Below are 15,666 nucleotides of genomic sequence, written 5' to 3' on the forward strand. Positions count from 1 at the left end.
TGAGGGAACATCAGGGCAACAACATACTCTCAAACGGCTCAATAAAAAAAGATGTTTGTATTGTACTTCCAATTTCTCTATAATGTTGTGACAGTCAAACCTTTAAAAAGCTAAAATAACCAAAAGATAAATTTACTGGGCAGACAGTTGGTCAATTAACGAAGTAGTTTTCAAAGGTAAAGTTATCTTTCCACACCCAGTATCCATGAATGAAAACGTTCTACATGACAATTGTAGATACTATTACCACTGAATAGCTACACTCATGTCGACTGGGTTGCTATACGTATTTATTTCATTAATGTATCTACACATCAAGAAAACTTAGAGGAATGGCTGAATTTTGTCAACTTTCTCTGAAATATTCACCAAGTTCACTCAATATGATAAGGAAGATTTGAAATTTTTGAGCATTAAACATTTCCACCATAGAGAACACTACTGTTTTCTCCAAGCTCTCAAAAAATTATAATTATTGGACCCGGCACAGTGGCTCACTCCTGTAATCCCAGCACTTTGGGAGGCTGAGGCGGGCGGATCATTTGAGGTCAGGAGTTTGAAACACGCCTGGCCAACAAGGCGAAACCCCGTCTCTACTAAAAATAAAAAGAAATTAGACAGGCATGGTGGCAGGCACCTGTAATCCCAGCTACTCGAGAGGCTGAGGCAGGAGAATTGCTTGAACCCAGGAGGTGGAGGTTGCAGTGAGCCAAGATTGCACCACTACACTCCAGCCTGGGTAACAGAGCAAGACTCCACCTCAAAAAAAAAAAAAAAAAAAAAAAAAAGCCATAATTATTGGAGCTGAAGGAAACACTCAAGCAATTAGTCATCCATTCTATCATCCTACCCCTAGGTAAATTTGCAGACAAGGCAAGAGATTCACACTAACTCCACTAACCTCTGGCCTAACTTAACCAAGATTAAGAGTATTGAACAGGGGTTGGCAAACTTTTTCTCTAAAAGGTCAGAGATTTTCCTGCTGGCTGAACATAAAAAGAAAGAAAAGAAAAATAAATAAATAGAGGGACAGAGAGTAAATATTTTAGGTTTTGTGAGCCATATGGTCTCTATCACAACTACTCAACTTTACTATTATAACACAAAAGTTCCACAGACAATATGTATAAACAAATGTAAAATGCGTTCAAAAAAACTTTATTTATAAAAACAGCAGCAGGCTGTATTCCGCCCATAGGTCATAGTTTGCCAACCACTGGCAGAGGAAAAAAGATTACAACAAAAAAGTATCCAACAAAATAGACCTGCTAAATTTTACTATGACTGTGATACATTAGGTGAAAAATAAAAGCTATACACTACAATCTTAATTTTGTGTGTGGGGAGTATACATGTAATATATGTGTAATATATGTAATATATACTACATAACAAATATATGTAAATATACTACAGTATCAACCCCTTTACAGGGGTTGAGCCCTGTACAACACCTGATTATAGGAGTGAGCCACTGCACTCAGCCCAATAATTACGATTTTTTTGCCAGCTTGTAGAAAACATAGCAGTGTTCTCTATGGTGGAAATGTTTACTACATAACAAATATATATATACTTGTAATATATATACTACATAACATATATACTACTATGTAACAAATATGGCAACATATACTACATAACAAAAATGGCAACAAATTCTACTTATCTTTGTATATAAGCCCCCTTTCAATGTTACTTTGTAGCTCTTTCCACCAAGATGTGAGCTTTACCACTTGAGTCTGGATTTGGTCATGTGATTTGCTTTTGGTGACTGGAACATTAGCAAACCTGACACAAACAGAGACTCAAAAGGCATTTGCACACTGGGGCTTGTTCTCTTGCTGCTCTTGGAACCCTGAGGCCACCACATACATAAACCAGAATTAGCCTGCTAGATGATGAGACAGACCCACCTCATGGTCCCAGCTGACTACCAGTCAACTCCCTGAAGCAGGGCGGCCTTGCTGACTTAACAGCTGACCTGCAGTTGACCACAGACGCATGAGTAGGCCACCTGAGATCAGCAGAAGAAATGCCCAGCTGAGCCCAGCCTAAATTGCTGACCCCCACAACAGTAAGCTAAATAAATGGTTGGTTTGTTACAGCAATAGATAACATTGCATGTGTATGTGCACGCACGTGTGTGCACTTAAGAATAGACAGCAGGCAAAATATCGGGTTGATACTGAGGAGACAGTTTAATTCAGGATTAATGTTAATAATTTAAGTACACATTTTGGTGGTTCTAAAATTTTCTTAGATGATGCTTTTATATTCAGAAAAAAAGTTATTTAGAAATATAAAATTTAGTTCAATATAAAAGAGTATTTTTCATTATTTCCAGTAAATATTGAGTCTAAAAATATGGACATCTTGACTTGATGTCTTTAAATGGATAGATTTTAAGTTCTAACAGAGAGTTTGGAGATAAATAGTTATAGGTACATAGAAAACTAACCAAAGGACAAGACAACTACTAGCACCAAAAAAAAAAAAAAAAAAAAATACTGGTTTGGGGAAAGAACTGTAATCAGTTTTAAATATTTACAGAATTACAATAATACAAATGCCAAATGCTGGGAGGCTAAAGGGGAGAAGTAATGAGAAAGGAGAAAAGGATAGGAGGAAGACAACAGAAAGTATCTAACACTGAAAACTCAAGAGAAAAGCAAAATATGCATGCTACTTCAGAAACTATCAGAATAAAAAGGAAAAATGATTGAAAATTATTTACTTCAGATAGTGGGAATTGGTGAAGAATAGAATTAGGGCAGGGGTCTACTGCTTTTCTGTTTGAAGCCAAGTGGAATTCTTTGACATATTTTTTCACACACACTGTGAAGAAAAATAAAAATTTAAAGAGGAAAAAAAAAGTCCAGGAACCAATCCAAGTACATATAACAATCTAGTACATGATAATAGCAAAACTTCAAAACAGGAAAAATTATTAAGTGACACTGGGACAACTGATCAACTATTTGGGAAAATATGCAATTAGAGCCTGACCTCATACATGCATGAAAATAAATCCCATAAACAAGAGAGTTAAATGCACAAACAAAACTATAAAAGAACTATTAAAAATATCCTTATAAATTTATAGAAAAGGATCTAGAAAGATCCTCATGAAAGTGTTCATGGTGTTTGCTTCTGGGAAGCAGAAAGGGGGATGGGATTAATATAAGGGAGAACATTTTAATTTTTATTCTCTATTGGTTTTTATAATGTTAAAGGTTTTTCAAAAAATGTTATTACTCTTTTTTTTTTTTTTTTTTGAGACAGGGTTTTGCTCTGTCACCCAAGCTGGAATGCAGTGGCATGATCACAGGTCACTGTAACCTCCACCTCCCGGGTTCAAGCAATCCTCCTGCCTCAGCCTACTGAGTAGCTGGGACCACAGTCATGAGCCACCACACCCAGTTAATTTTGTTTATTTTTTGTAGAGACAGGGTCTCGCTATGTTGCCCAGGCTGAACTCAAACTCCTGGGCTCAAGTGATCAGCCTACCTCAGCCTCCCCAAGTGCTGGGATTACAGGCATAAGCCACCATGATTGGCCAAAAACAATTTTTAAATCTGCATTAAGTCACCTGTATTTAACAATACTGTCATAACCTCTTAGGTATAAGGATCTGAGTAAAAATTGTGAACTACAAGAAATAGCGGTGAATCATGCATCTACTTAACTATGGCCATTTCTTTCATTCATTTATTCAACAAATAATACGAGTAGTTACTAAGTGCAGGCTCTGTGCCAGATGCTGGTTATAAAAAATTGAAAAAAAGAGACATTGCACTTGTCCTTATAGTCAGTCTGGTAATGAGGCAAACAAAACAGTTAAACCTACAAATAAATAAATAATTATAAACTTCAGTAAGCATTGTAAAGAAAAAAGACAGGGCCTTGAGACACTAGAAGAGGGATGAATCTTGAATAAATTACCTACACGGTAATGCATATAACATGACCTGTAACAGTATAAAAATGAACTGTCATCAAAAAGTCATCTGGCAGAGTTTATTCAGAAACAGAATAGTGAGGTGGTTTAGAGGACCAATTCCAGAGTCAGACTGCCTGGGTTTTAATCCAGCTTCTACTCACCAGGTTTGTGACATGAACAAGTTATTTAAATACTCTGTGCCTCAGTTTCCTCAGGTATAATTGGGAAAAATATTAATACCTTCCTGATAGGGTTGTTATAAAGACTGAGTTAAATTCTTTTATTCTGAAAACTGTCAAACCCAAAGAAAAGTTAAAAGAACATGACAATAAGCATCAACTCACATGAACCTGTATTTGCAGGTGAATTAATATTTCTAAAGTGCTTAGAAGAGTGTCTGGCATATAACACAGTAAGCATCAGTATTACCATACATATGCAGTTGTGTTAAATAGCTATTTTAAATAAAAGTAAATTAAAAGCGTCAATTAAAAGAAAGAAGGGTAGGAAGGAAGAAAAAATGGGGTATGGGAGGAAGAAAAAGGAAAAACAAAACAGCCTAAGGATCACCCCAGTGTTAACACTTTGTAAGAAGGTCAACAGCGCACTCTGCTGGACCCAAGTGTCTTCCACACACCAGGCCCAAGTTATGAATTAAAATAATATGCTACTGCTACATTAAATCAAATATAATTACTTTAATTAAAGTACATAAAGAATGTTAGCACTTATTTATGAATAAATAAAAAGCAGGTATAAGCATAAGAATGTATCTGAAGACAACCCTATCTATTGTGAGGGTTTACTAAAAAAATGAACAGAATATAAATAAATCTAGAGAAAATTATTAGGAATGATAGAACAAAATAATATCAAAATGTTAACATACTATTCTAAAAAACAATGTTTTTCTTAACTATATTTTGACCACGTGGAGGCAGATGCCTCACTAGATCTTTGACATATGAATTGTCAGATTAAGAAAATGAATCTAAACTGTAAGGAAAGGGATCAAGCAGTGGACACTAGAAAGTTAATCATATAAGAAAAGGTACTGACACTATTTTCCGACTTGAAAAGAAAGTCAGGAGACTAGAAATGATAGAAAAATAAAGAGACAACTGTCTAATTTTCCAATCCACTGGGTGGAAACTAAATTATTTTCATAAAAACTAAAAAAATTTGAAGAACCTAAAAAGTTTAATGTCAAATTCAGGGGAAAACAGAAATCATCAAACTAATTTATCATTTAATTTATAGAAGAAGATATGTCAAAAGTAATGCAACTGCGGATTTGAAAAACATGAGGACTCTAAGACTTACACCTTTGCAGGGATAAGAGAACTAAACTACTAATTTATGAATTCAAATAAATATTTTTATTTAAAAACAATACTGTACTCCCTAGTATCATATAATAAAAAGCAAGACAGGAAAAGCGTCCTTAGAATTTAAAGGTGCTAGAATTCAATTAGGTATAAAGTATCTCCTGACCTTGTGATCTGCCCGCCTTGGCCTCCCAAAGTGCTGGGATTACAGTTGTGAGCCACCGTCCTGGCTAACACGGTGAAACCCCGTCTCTACTAAAAATACAAAAAATTAGCCGGACGTGGTGGCAGGCGCCTGTAGTCCCAGCTACTCCGGAGGCTGAGGCAGGAGAAGGGCGTGAACCTGGGAGGCGGAGCTTGCAGTGAGCCGAGACCCGCCACTGCACTCCAGCCTGGGGGACAGAGCGAGACTCCGTCTCAAAAAAAAAAAAAAAAAAAAAAGATATAAGGTATCATTAAATCCAGTCCCACATTCTTTTTCCTTCCATATAAAGGAACTGGTTTTGACAAAAAAGTTACTTACCCAAGTCTCTCAATTTACCATAAAATATATATATATATAAAGGTTGGAGCCAAAACCTTGATCTCTGCTAAGGCACCAACAGTTTTACCCATTCTTGCTTTTGCACCACCAGTACAAATGTCAAGACAATCTAAAAGGCAATAACATTTTTTCCTTTTTTTTTTTTTTTTTTTGAGATGGGGTCTCACTCTGTCATCCAGGCTGGAGTGCAGTGGTGCAAGCTTGGCTCAGTGCAACCTTTGCCTCCTGGGCTCAAGCCATCCTCCCACCTCAGCCTCCCCAGTACCTGGGACTATAAGTGCGCACCCCAACACCTGGCTAATTTTTGTACTTTTTATAGAATCAGGGTTTCGCCATGTTGCCCAGGCTGGTCTGAAACTCGTGAACTCAAGTGATCCACCCACCTTGGCCTCCCAAAGCGCTGGGATTACAGGCGTGAGCCACCACACCTGGCCTACAACATCTTAATATTATTACAAAAATAATTTTCACCTCACAGACCACCCCCTAAAAAAATTTCAATATCTGGAACTTCCTGGACTCCTCCTTAAGAACTGTTGCCCTAAGGATCCTGAAAGAACTTTAAGGAGTTGGAGAGTTTACAAACATTAAAATACAGAACAGAAAAAATGACTTTCAGATCTCTCTCTAGTCTAATTCTCTTATTTTATAAATGAGGAACTGAGGCATAGATGAATAGACTTTGCCATCCCACACATTAGTAACAGATGTGACAGGACTGAGGACTTCTGAGTTGGTTTCTACTGTCCTTTGTATTATACTATTCTTCCTCTTTTGTCAAAAATTGATTTAGAAAATTCCATATTTTCCTTCTTTAAAACTAAACAATGGCATTAATACATACTTTCCGTGGAGAAAAGGAGTTTATCTTTCCCGATGGGGAGTTGAGTTTTACAGTCTTTCCTGAATCAACTTTTGCATCCAAATTGTGTACTTCCGTTCCAAAGCAATGACGTTTTCTAATCTGTAAACACAGAACCAAAATGAAGTTTAAGGTAAACTAGAAGTTTAACTGGCTAGTTGTTCTTAAAGGCCAAAACAGCTCTATGTATTTTTTTTCTGCATCCAAAAAAAGACTATTTCTAACCGGCAATAATAAAACAAATTTTAAAAATGCAAATAAGCACCTAATTACAACACTTAAATGAAATAGAACATAGTAACGACTCATGAATCTTAGCCAAACTATCTTTAATTAGTGATGTATCAAAATTAGAGTATTGTAAAATGAACTTCTCATAAAACAGTCCCATCATATGGACATCAAATATAGTATTATTGCAAAGTCCAATCACATATCTGATTGGAAAATAAATCAAAATTTAAGCATAATTCTATACTGAAAAGAACTCATAATAAAACTTTTAATGTAAATAGTCATGATTTCCTACAGGATGGAATAAATTACTCGATTACTATTATTACTGTTACTTCCTAGGTATTTGATAAACCAAGTTGTCTTTGACTAAATTTCTTTTATAAATATCACTAAGTTTTCTTTCCAAACTGTATCCATGCTTTTTCCTACTTGTGAAAGATCTATTCACTAATGTTATAACTGGAGAGAAAAGCATTTCTATTGGTAATCTCATTCCTGCCAAAAATGAAATGAGAACCAATGAACTGAGGGAATAAATGTTTTATGTTGACCCTACCTGAGGACATGCAACTCTATATACACATTTTGTCGGGGGGAAATCTCTATAGGTTCACACTTCATTTGCCATTGGTACTTTGATAAAAATAAACTAGTTCATTCATTTCTAAAAACAAGGCTGAATTATAGAAATTTATAAAGATTGTGAGTTGAACAGTTAAACTACATAAGAATGCAAGAACCTCGAGTATACTCAATTAAAAGTACCCAGTTACTTACCTACAAATAACATCCTAATTAATAATTTTTTTTATTTTATGTTTTTATTTATTTATTTTTTAGAGACAGGGTCTTGCTCTGTCACCGAGGTTGAAGCATAATTGCATGATCTTAGCTCACGACAGCCTTGAACTCCTCGGCTTGAGCAATCCTCCCTCCCAAGTAGCTGGGACTACAGGCTCATGCCACCACACCCAGCTCTTTTTTTAAATTTTTTTTGTGGAGAAGGGAGTCTTGCTATGTCACCCAGGCTAGTCTCAAACTGCTGGACTCAAGAGATCCTCCCGCCTCAGCCTCCCAAAGTGCTAGGATTACAGTCGTGAGCCACTACATTCAGCCTAATAATTATCTTTTTTATTTGTAACTAAATCTATTAAAATCCCAGCCTTCCTATCTCACTGCCATGAAATCTGAGAAAATACTGTGTTCATCTGCATCCAAATTTCATTTAAAATATCCGGTAATTTGGCCGGGCGTGGTGGCTCATGCCTGTAATCCCAGCACTTTGGGAGGCCGAGGTGGGTGGATCACAAGGTCAGGAGTTTGAGACCAGCCTGATCAACATGGTGAAACCCCGTCTCTACTAAAAATACAAAAATTAGCTGGGCCTGGTGGTGCACGCCTGTAATCCCAGCTACTCAGGAGGCTGAGGCAGGAGAATTGCTTGAATCCGGGAGGTGGAGTTGCAGTGAGCCGAGATTGGGCCACTGTACAACAGAGCGAGAGCAACAGAGCAACAGAATTGGGCCTGAGCAACAGAGCGAGACTCTGTCTCAAAGAAAAAAATAAAATAATATATATATATATGGTAATTCAAGCCTTTTAGTAATTTTTAGAAATATGCATATTTTATCATGTATCAATCTTAAAATTTCAGTAAGAATACATCTTGCCATTACATTAAAACTATCAATTCCAAAACATCCATAACATTAATAATCATATCAAAGGTATTTTAGCCAAAAGAAAATCCTATTTTAAGATAAAAACAATAGAGGAGTTAAAAAGTGCAAAGTAGTACATCACTAAGATATGCCTTAAGTAAATATTTTACTATCAAATTCCTCATATATAAGAAACACCATGCAGTTTCACTTGAGTGACATGTTACTGTGAATAATCTGCTATAATAACAAACTCCTTTGTGACAAGTAACTCTACAAAACGAAATTACAACAAATTACCATTTAATTTATGGCTGTCACATGACCCAACTAATCTCTACAAGTGTATTAAAAACTTGATACTTGACTACCATGTTCAGCTGTAACTAACTGGATTATTTCACTGCCAAAAAACTCTGTTTACCTGCTGTGTAGTTTCTAAGGGTCGAATTCTTTTCTTCTCTACTTGAAAATCATCATTTTCATCTCTGTATATGGATGCCTGCTTCTTAGCAGATAACTTTGCAGCCAGAGTGGTTTTTTCAGGGGAGTCTTATATAAGAAGTAATAAAAAAAAATAGCATAAGTAACTTACACGTAGGCAGTTTTTCTAGAAGAAAACTGGAACCAGGATGTAAGGTTTATTTCTAGAAATTTCATACCATAATCTAAAACATGAAACTTAAATATGTTTAAAAAGCACTTCTCTACTATTCAGTTTACTTTATCAAAGATCTTGAGAAACATGCTTTCAATAGGAAAAGTCCAATTTGATTTTTTAAATAGCTTTATGTACTTGTAGACTACTCCCAATAACATGATTTAAAATGTGTAACTGCAAGGATCTCTGAAGAAAATATATTTCATGTCTGTAAAAATATTTCTTTACAGTATCAACGTATCTTTTCTCTTAAGTTTCTCCACGTTCTTTAGACCAAAAACATTGATTATAGAATCAAGCTCATATAATCTGTCTTTTAATCTCATAATCCTGAAAGCTCCTTCTCAAGGTCATCAAGGACCTCTTAATCACCAAATAACATTAATTATCCCAATCTTACAAATGTGAACACTAGGTTTTTAAAAGTCCAGTAGCTTGCCCAGTATCATATGGTTATTAAATGGTAGAGCTTGGATGTGACTGAATCCTGCTGTGTGACTCCAACATCCATATATGTAACCTGTTAGGCGTACAGCCAAACACTGTCTTCTTGGAACATAGCAAACACATTTTCTTCTTCCTTAATGTCTGTAACACTGTTCTTAACTATTCTCATACATTAGTTTCTCCCTTTTCCTAAATATAAATATTCTTAAAGGTAACTTCCTTCCTCTTTGCTTCTCTCTAAACATTCTCTCCACTCCCATGGCTTGAATTAATTTAGCAATCTTTTTTTTTTTTTTTTTTGAGATGGAGTTTCCCTCTTGTTGCCCAGGATGAAGTGCAATGGTGTGATCTCAGCTCACCACAATCTCCACCTCCCAGATTCAAGCAATTCTCCTGCCTCAGCCTCCTGAGTAGCGGGGATTATAGGCATGTGCCACCACACCCAGCTAATTTTGTATTTTTAGTAGAGACGGGGTTTCTCCATGTTGGTCAGGCTAGTCTCGAACTCCTGACCTCAGGTGATCCACCCACCTCAGCCTCCCAAAGTGTTGGGATTACAGGCGTGAGCCACCGCACCCAGCCAACAATCATTTATTACATTGAGTCTATCCCACGGCCAGACACCATGGAAAAAACAATGAAAGAGAGAATCCTTGGCCCTAAAGGATTTACAGCAGAGAAAGACCTACATGAGCAGGTCCAATACTGTTTTCAAAAAACAAGTTTAAGGCTGGCCCCACTGGCTCACGCCTTTAATTCCAGCACTTTGGAAGGTCAAGGCAAGAGGATCACTTGAGCCCAGGAGTGACCTGCCTGGGCAACGTGGCGAAATCTCATCTCTATTAAAAATACGAAAATTAGCTGTGCAAGGTGGTGCAGGCCTATAATCCCAGCTCCTCAGGAAGTTGAGGCATGAGAATCCCTCGAACCTGGGAGGCAGAGGTTGCAATGAGCTGAGATCGCGCCACGGCACCCCAGCCTGGGTGACAGAACAAGACTCTGTCTCCAAAAAAAAAAAAAAAAAGAAAGCTTGAGATTACATAAACTTGGAAATGAACCTATGCCACACAGCACTGATTTTCAAGCTTTTTCTAAAGTGTAGGACTATTTTCTTTTTAAAGAAATGTTGCAGCTGGGCGCAGTGGCTCACACCTGTAATCCCAGCACTTTGGGAGGCCGAGGCAGGTGGATCACCTGAGGCCAGGAGTTTGAGACCAGCCTGGCCAACGTGACGAAAGCCCGTCTCTATTAAAAATACAAAAATTAGCCGGGCGCGGTGGCTCAAGCCTGTAATCCCAGCACTTTGGGAGGCCGAGGCGGGTGGATCACGAGGTCAGGAGATCGAGACCATCCTGGCTAACATGGTGAAACCCCGTCTCTACTAAAAATACAAAAAACTAGCCGGGCGTGGTGGCGGGCGCCTGTAGTCCCAGCTACTCGGAGGCTGAGGCGGGAGAATGGCGTGAACCCGGGAGGTGGAGCTTGCAGTGAGCTTGCAGTGTCGCGCCACTGCACTCCAGCCTGGGCGACAGAGCGAGACTCCGTCTCAAAAAAAAAAAAAAAAAAAAAAAAAAACAAAAATTAGCTGGGCATGGTGGCGCACGCCTGTAATCCCAGCTACTTGGGAGGCTGAGGCAGGAGAATCACTTGAATCTGGGAGGCAGAGGCTGCAGTGAGCCAAGATAGTGCCACTGCACTCCAGCCTAGGTAACAGAAAGAGACTCCATCTCAAAAAAGAAAAAAAAAAAAGAAATGTTGCTTAAAATTTCCAAAATAGGGATGAAAGACCTAGAACTTCCCTGATCCACTTTCCCCCTTCCCTTACGAGTCATGTTTCTTTCTTTATAAGGTTCTTAGAAACACAGTTTGAAAACCACTATACTCTAAAAATCCTCATAGTTTTGCCTTTCAGAAGTAGGTCTTTAATGTACCTAGAATGGATTTTTGTATATGGTATAAAGTAGGGCTCCAATTTCAATTTTTTCCATATGGACATCTAATGGGCCCGGCACCACCCAAGTTCTTCCTTTCCCCTACAAGCTATAGAGGCACTTCTATAAAAATATCAAGTTTCTGGATACATGTGGGACTGAATTAGGGTTCTCTATATTTTTATATGGATCTATCACTGTGCTAACCTCAGTCTGTCTTAATTACTCTATATTTACATACAATAAATCAGTATATTTGGCGGATCAAATCTCTCGCCTTCACCTGCTTTTTCAAAACTGTCCTGGCTATATTTAATCCTTTGCATTTCCACATATATTTTAGATAAGACAGGTAATTTTGAGCTCCACATGTCCAGGCAACCAGTAAAATAACCACAAAATAAACCTAGATCAGTGATTCTTAACCGGGCCAATTTTAACACCACCACTTCTCATCCTAAGCACACCGGGCAATGTCTAGAGACATTTTTGGTTGTCACAAAAAGAGCGGAGGTGGAAACACTACTGGCATCCAGTGCATAAAGGCCAGGGGTATTGCTACACATCTCACAAAGGAGAGCTCCTACAACAAAGAGTTATCCCACTCAAAATGTTAGTAGTGCCACCGTGGAGAAACCCTGTCCCAAATAAATAAGGGGCAAACTGACATGGGCCCATCAAGAGGGTAGGGAACGTCCACCCAAAATGATCATTTAGTTTTAGAAAACTGAACTGCCATGTGCCAAATAAGGGTAATCCCAATTCATAAAAATAAAAATCATATTATCATCACACACAAAAAGGCTTATCTTCCTGGTCTTTATAGCAAGGGAGTTTGGAGGAAGTTCATCAAAGGGGTAAAATCTTTAAGATACAAAGTTAAAAAGAAAGAAGATATCTCCCGGTTATGTTTTTTAAAATCTTCAAGAAACCTAAGAAATGCCCAATAGAAAAATGGAGGCTGGGCACGGTGGCTCACGCCTGTAATCCAAGCACTTTGGGAGGCTGAGGCGAATGATCATTTGAGGTCAGGAGTTTGAGATCAGCCTGGCCAACATGGTGAAACCCCATTTCTACTAAAAATACAAAAATTAGCTGGGCATGGTGGCAGGTGCCTGTAATCCCAGCTACTCAGGAGGCTGAGGCAGGAGAATTGCCTCAGCCTGGAAGGTGGTGGGTGCAGTGAGCTGAGATCGCACCACCGCACTCCAGCCTGAGCGACAGGGTGAGACTCCACCTCAAATAAAAAAGAAAAGAAAAATTGCAAACAACTTGATTAGGCAATTCACTAAAGAGGGTATCCAAACGACCAATAAACATATGAAGTCACCAGAGAAATACTAACTAAAACCCAATGAGAATACCACACATACACAAGAATGACTAACATTTTTTTTAAACTATAAATATCAAGTACTAACAAAAATGGTGAATAACTTTCATATACTGCTGCAGGGGTTGGAGGGATCTGACCAGGGACGCATAAATTGGTTCAACCGCTTTAGAAAATGTTGTCAGTATCTACTATAGATATGTATATACTATGTATACATACGTAAACATATGTATATACTATGACCAGGAATGTGTCTATAGACAATACTTACCTATTTGCACCCCTTTGAACAAGAATGTTCATAACAGCACTATTAAACAATACTGAAAACAACCCAATGCCTAACAACTGTAGAACAGATTAATAAACTGTGGTATATTCATACAAGGAAATAATACACAAAAACAAGAAGTACTATTATATGCAACAGCATGAATGAATCTTACACAAATAAAATATTAAGCAAAAGACAGACACAAGAGTACATATATAATTCTATTTCTTTTTTTTTTTGACATGGAGTTTCACTCTATTTCTATAAAAGGGCAAAACTCATCAATGGTCACAGGAGGACAAGAATTACCTATGGAAAGAAGAGACAGTGACTGAAAAAAGATGAAAAGGGCCTCTGGGGTGTTGATAATGCCTTTTTTTAAAAATCTATGTAGTAGTTATGACAGTGAAAATCCATCAAGCTATATGCTTAGGATTTGCATTTTTCTATATTTAGGTTACAGATTAAAGGATTTACTTACAAATATAAAGAGAGTACCAGAATACAACCTTGATTTTTCCCATTTAGACTATTCTAAATAACACTGACTCACAGTAATGTCAAAATCAAGTTGTGTACATATGGATAACTCATTTTTGATGAAGACGCAAAGGCAATGTGGTGGATAAAGGATAGCCTTTTCAACATATGATGCTGAACAACTGGATATCCACATGCAAAAAAATGAATTTGAATCCATACCTTGCACCATATACACACATTAACTCAAAATGGATCTTAGACCTAAATGTAAAACCTAAAATTTTATCTGATCAAAGGCTTGTATTCAAAATGTTTAAAGAAGTTTAAATAAGAAAACTATGGCCGGGCCCGGTGGCTCACGCCTGTAATCCCAGCACTCTGGGAGGCCGAGGTGGGCGGATCACGAGGTCAGGAGATCGAGACCATCCTGGCTAACACAGTGAAACCCTGTCTCTATTTAAAAATACAAAAAAGTAGCTGGGCGTGGTGGCGGGCGCCTGTAGTCCCAGCTAATCGGGAGGCTGAGGCAGGAGAACGGCGTGAACCCAGGAGGCGGAGCTTGCAGTGAGCCGAGATCGCGCCACCGCACTCCAGCCTAGGCGACAGAGCGAGACTCCGTCTCAAAAAAAAAAAAAAAGAAAACTAATAAAAAATAGGCAATTATTTGAACAGACATATCATCAAACAAGATACACAGATAGCTAATAAGAACATGAAAATATGTGAAATAAAAATTAAAACCACAATAAGATACCACTCCATGCCTAATAGAGTAGCTAATATTAAGGCCAGGTGTGATGGCTCATGCTTATAATCCCAGTGCTTTGGGCGGCTGAAGAAGGCGGATCACTTGAGCACAGGAGTTCAAGACAAGCCTGGGGAACATGGTAAAACCAACAAAAACTACCAAAATTAGCCAGGTGTGGTGATGCATGCCCGTAGTCCCAGCTACTTGGGAGTGTGAAGTGTGAGGATCACTTGACCCTCGGAGGCTGGGGTTGCAATGAGCCATATGAGCCAAGATCACAGTACTGTACCCAGCCTGGGCAACAGTGAAACTCTATCTCCAAAAAAAAAAAAAAAAAGAATGGCTAATATTAAAAGGACTGACCATACCAAGTGTACACAAGGATGTGAAGAAATTGGAACTCTCATAACTGCTGATGGGAATGTAAAATGGTATGACCACTTCATGAAACAGTTTAGAAATTTCTTAAAAAGTTGGCCAGGCATGGTGGCTCATGCCTGTAATCCCAACACTTTGTGAGGCCCAGATGGGTGGATCACTTGAGGTCAGGAGTTTGAGATCAGCCTGACCAACATGGTGAAACCCTATCTCTACTAAAAATACAAAAATTAGACAGGTGTGGTGGCACATTCCTCTAATCCCAGCTACTCGGGAGGCTGAGGCAGGAGAATCACTTGAACCCGAGAGGCAGAAGTTGCAGTGAGCTGAGATCACGCGCCACTGCTCTCCAGCCTGGGCAAGAGTGACCCCATCTCAAAAAAAAAAAAAAAAAAAAAGGTTAAACATACACACCTACGAAGCAATCTGGTCATTCTGCTCCTAGTATTCAGCCAAGAGAAATGAAAACATACATCCATACAAAGATGTAGACACAAATGTTCATAGTATCTGTCTTTGTAATAGCCCAGAACTAGCAATCACCCAAATGTATGTAAACAGCTAATTAGATAACCAATTTGTGGTATATCCATGCACTCTTAATCAGAAACAAAAAAAACAATTAATATATTAATATATGCAACAACATGGAGGAATCTCAAAATAATTGTCATAAGTGAAAGAAGCCAGACAAAATAAGTATACATCCTGTGTGAATCCATTTATATAAACTATAGAAAATGCAAACTAATCTATAGTAACAAAAAGCAGACAGGTGGTTGGATAGGGAGGTTAGTCACAGAGGGGTGGGAAGGAGGGATAACAAAGGTCCT

General features: G+C 38.0%; 1 protein-coding gene across 1 annotated transcript in view; it reads right to left on the reverse strand.

The window, feature by feature from the left end:
* Positions 1-15,666, reverse strand: part of BRIP1 (BRCA1 interacting helicase 1) — a 176,837-nt gene that overhangs the window by 151,313 nt on the left and 9,858 nt on the right. The window contains exons 5-6 of the mRNA XM_002808125.4: positions 9,000-9,127; positions 6,660-6,779 (exon numbers count right to left, since the gene is read on the reverse strand). Coding sequence (XP_002808171.4) covers positions 6,660-6,779; positions 9,000-9,127 — 248 coding nt within the window. The remainder of the gene's footprint in view (positions 1-6,659; positions 6,780-8,999; positions 9,128-15,666) is intronic.

The sequence above is a fragment of the Macaca mulatta genome, chromosome 16 (assembly GCF_049350105.2).
Source record: "Macaca mulatta isolate MMU2019108-1 chromosome 16, T2T-MMU8v2.0, whole genome shotgun sequence".
In the NCBI taxonomy this organism is placed as follows: Eukaryota; Metazoa; Chordata; class Mammalia; order Primates; family Cercopithecidae; genus Macaca; species Macaca mulatta.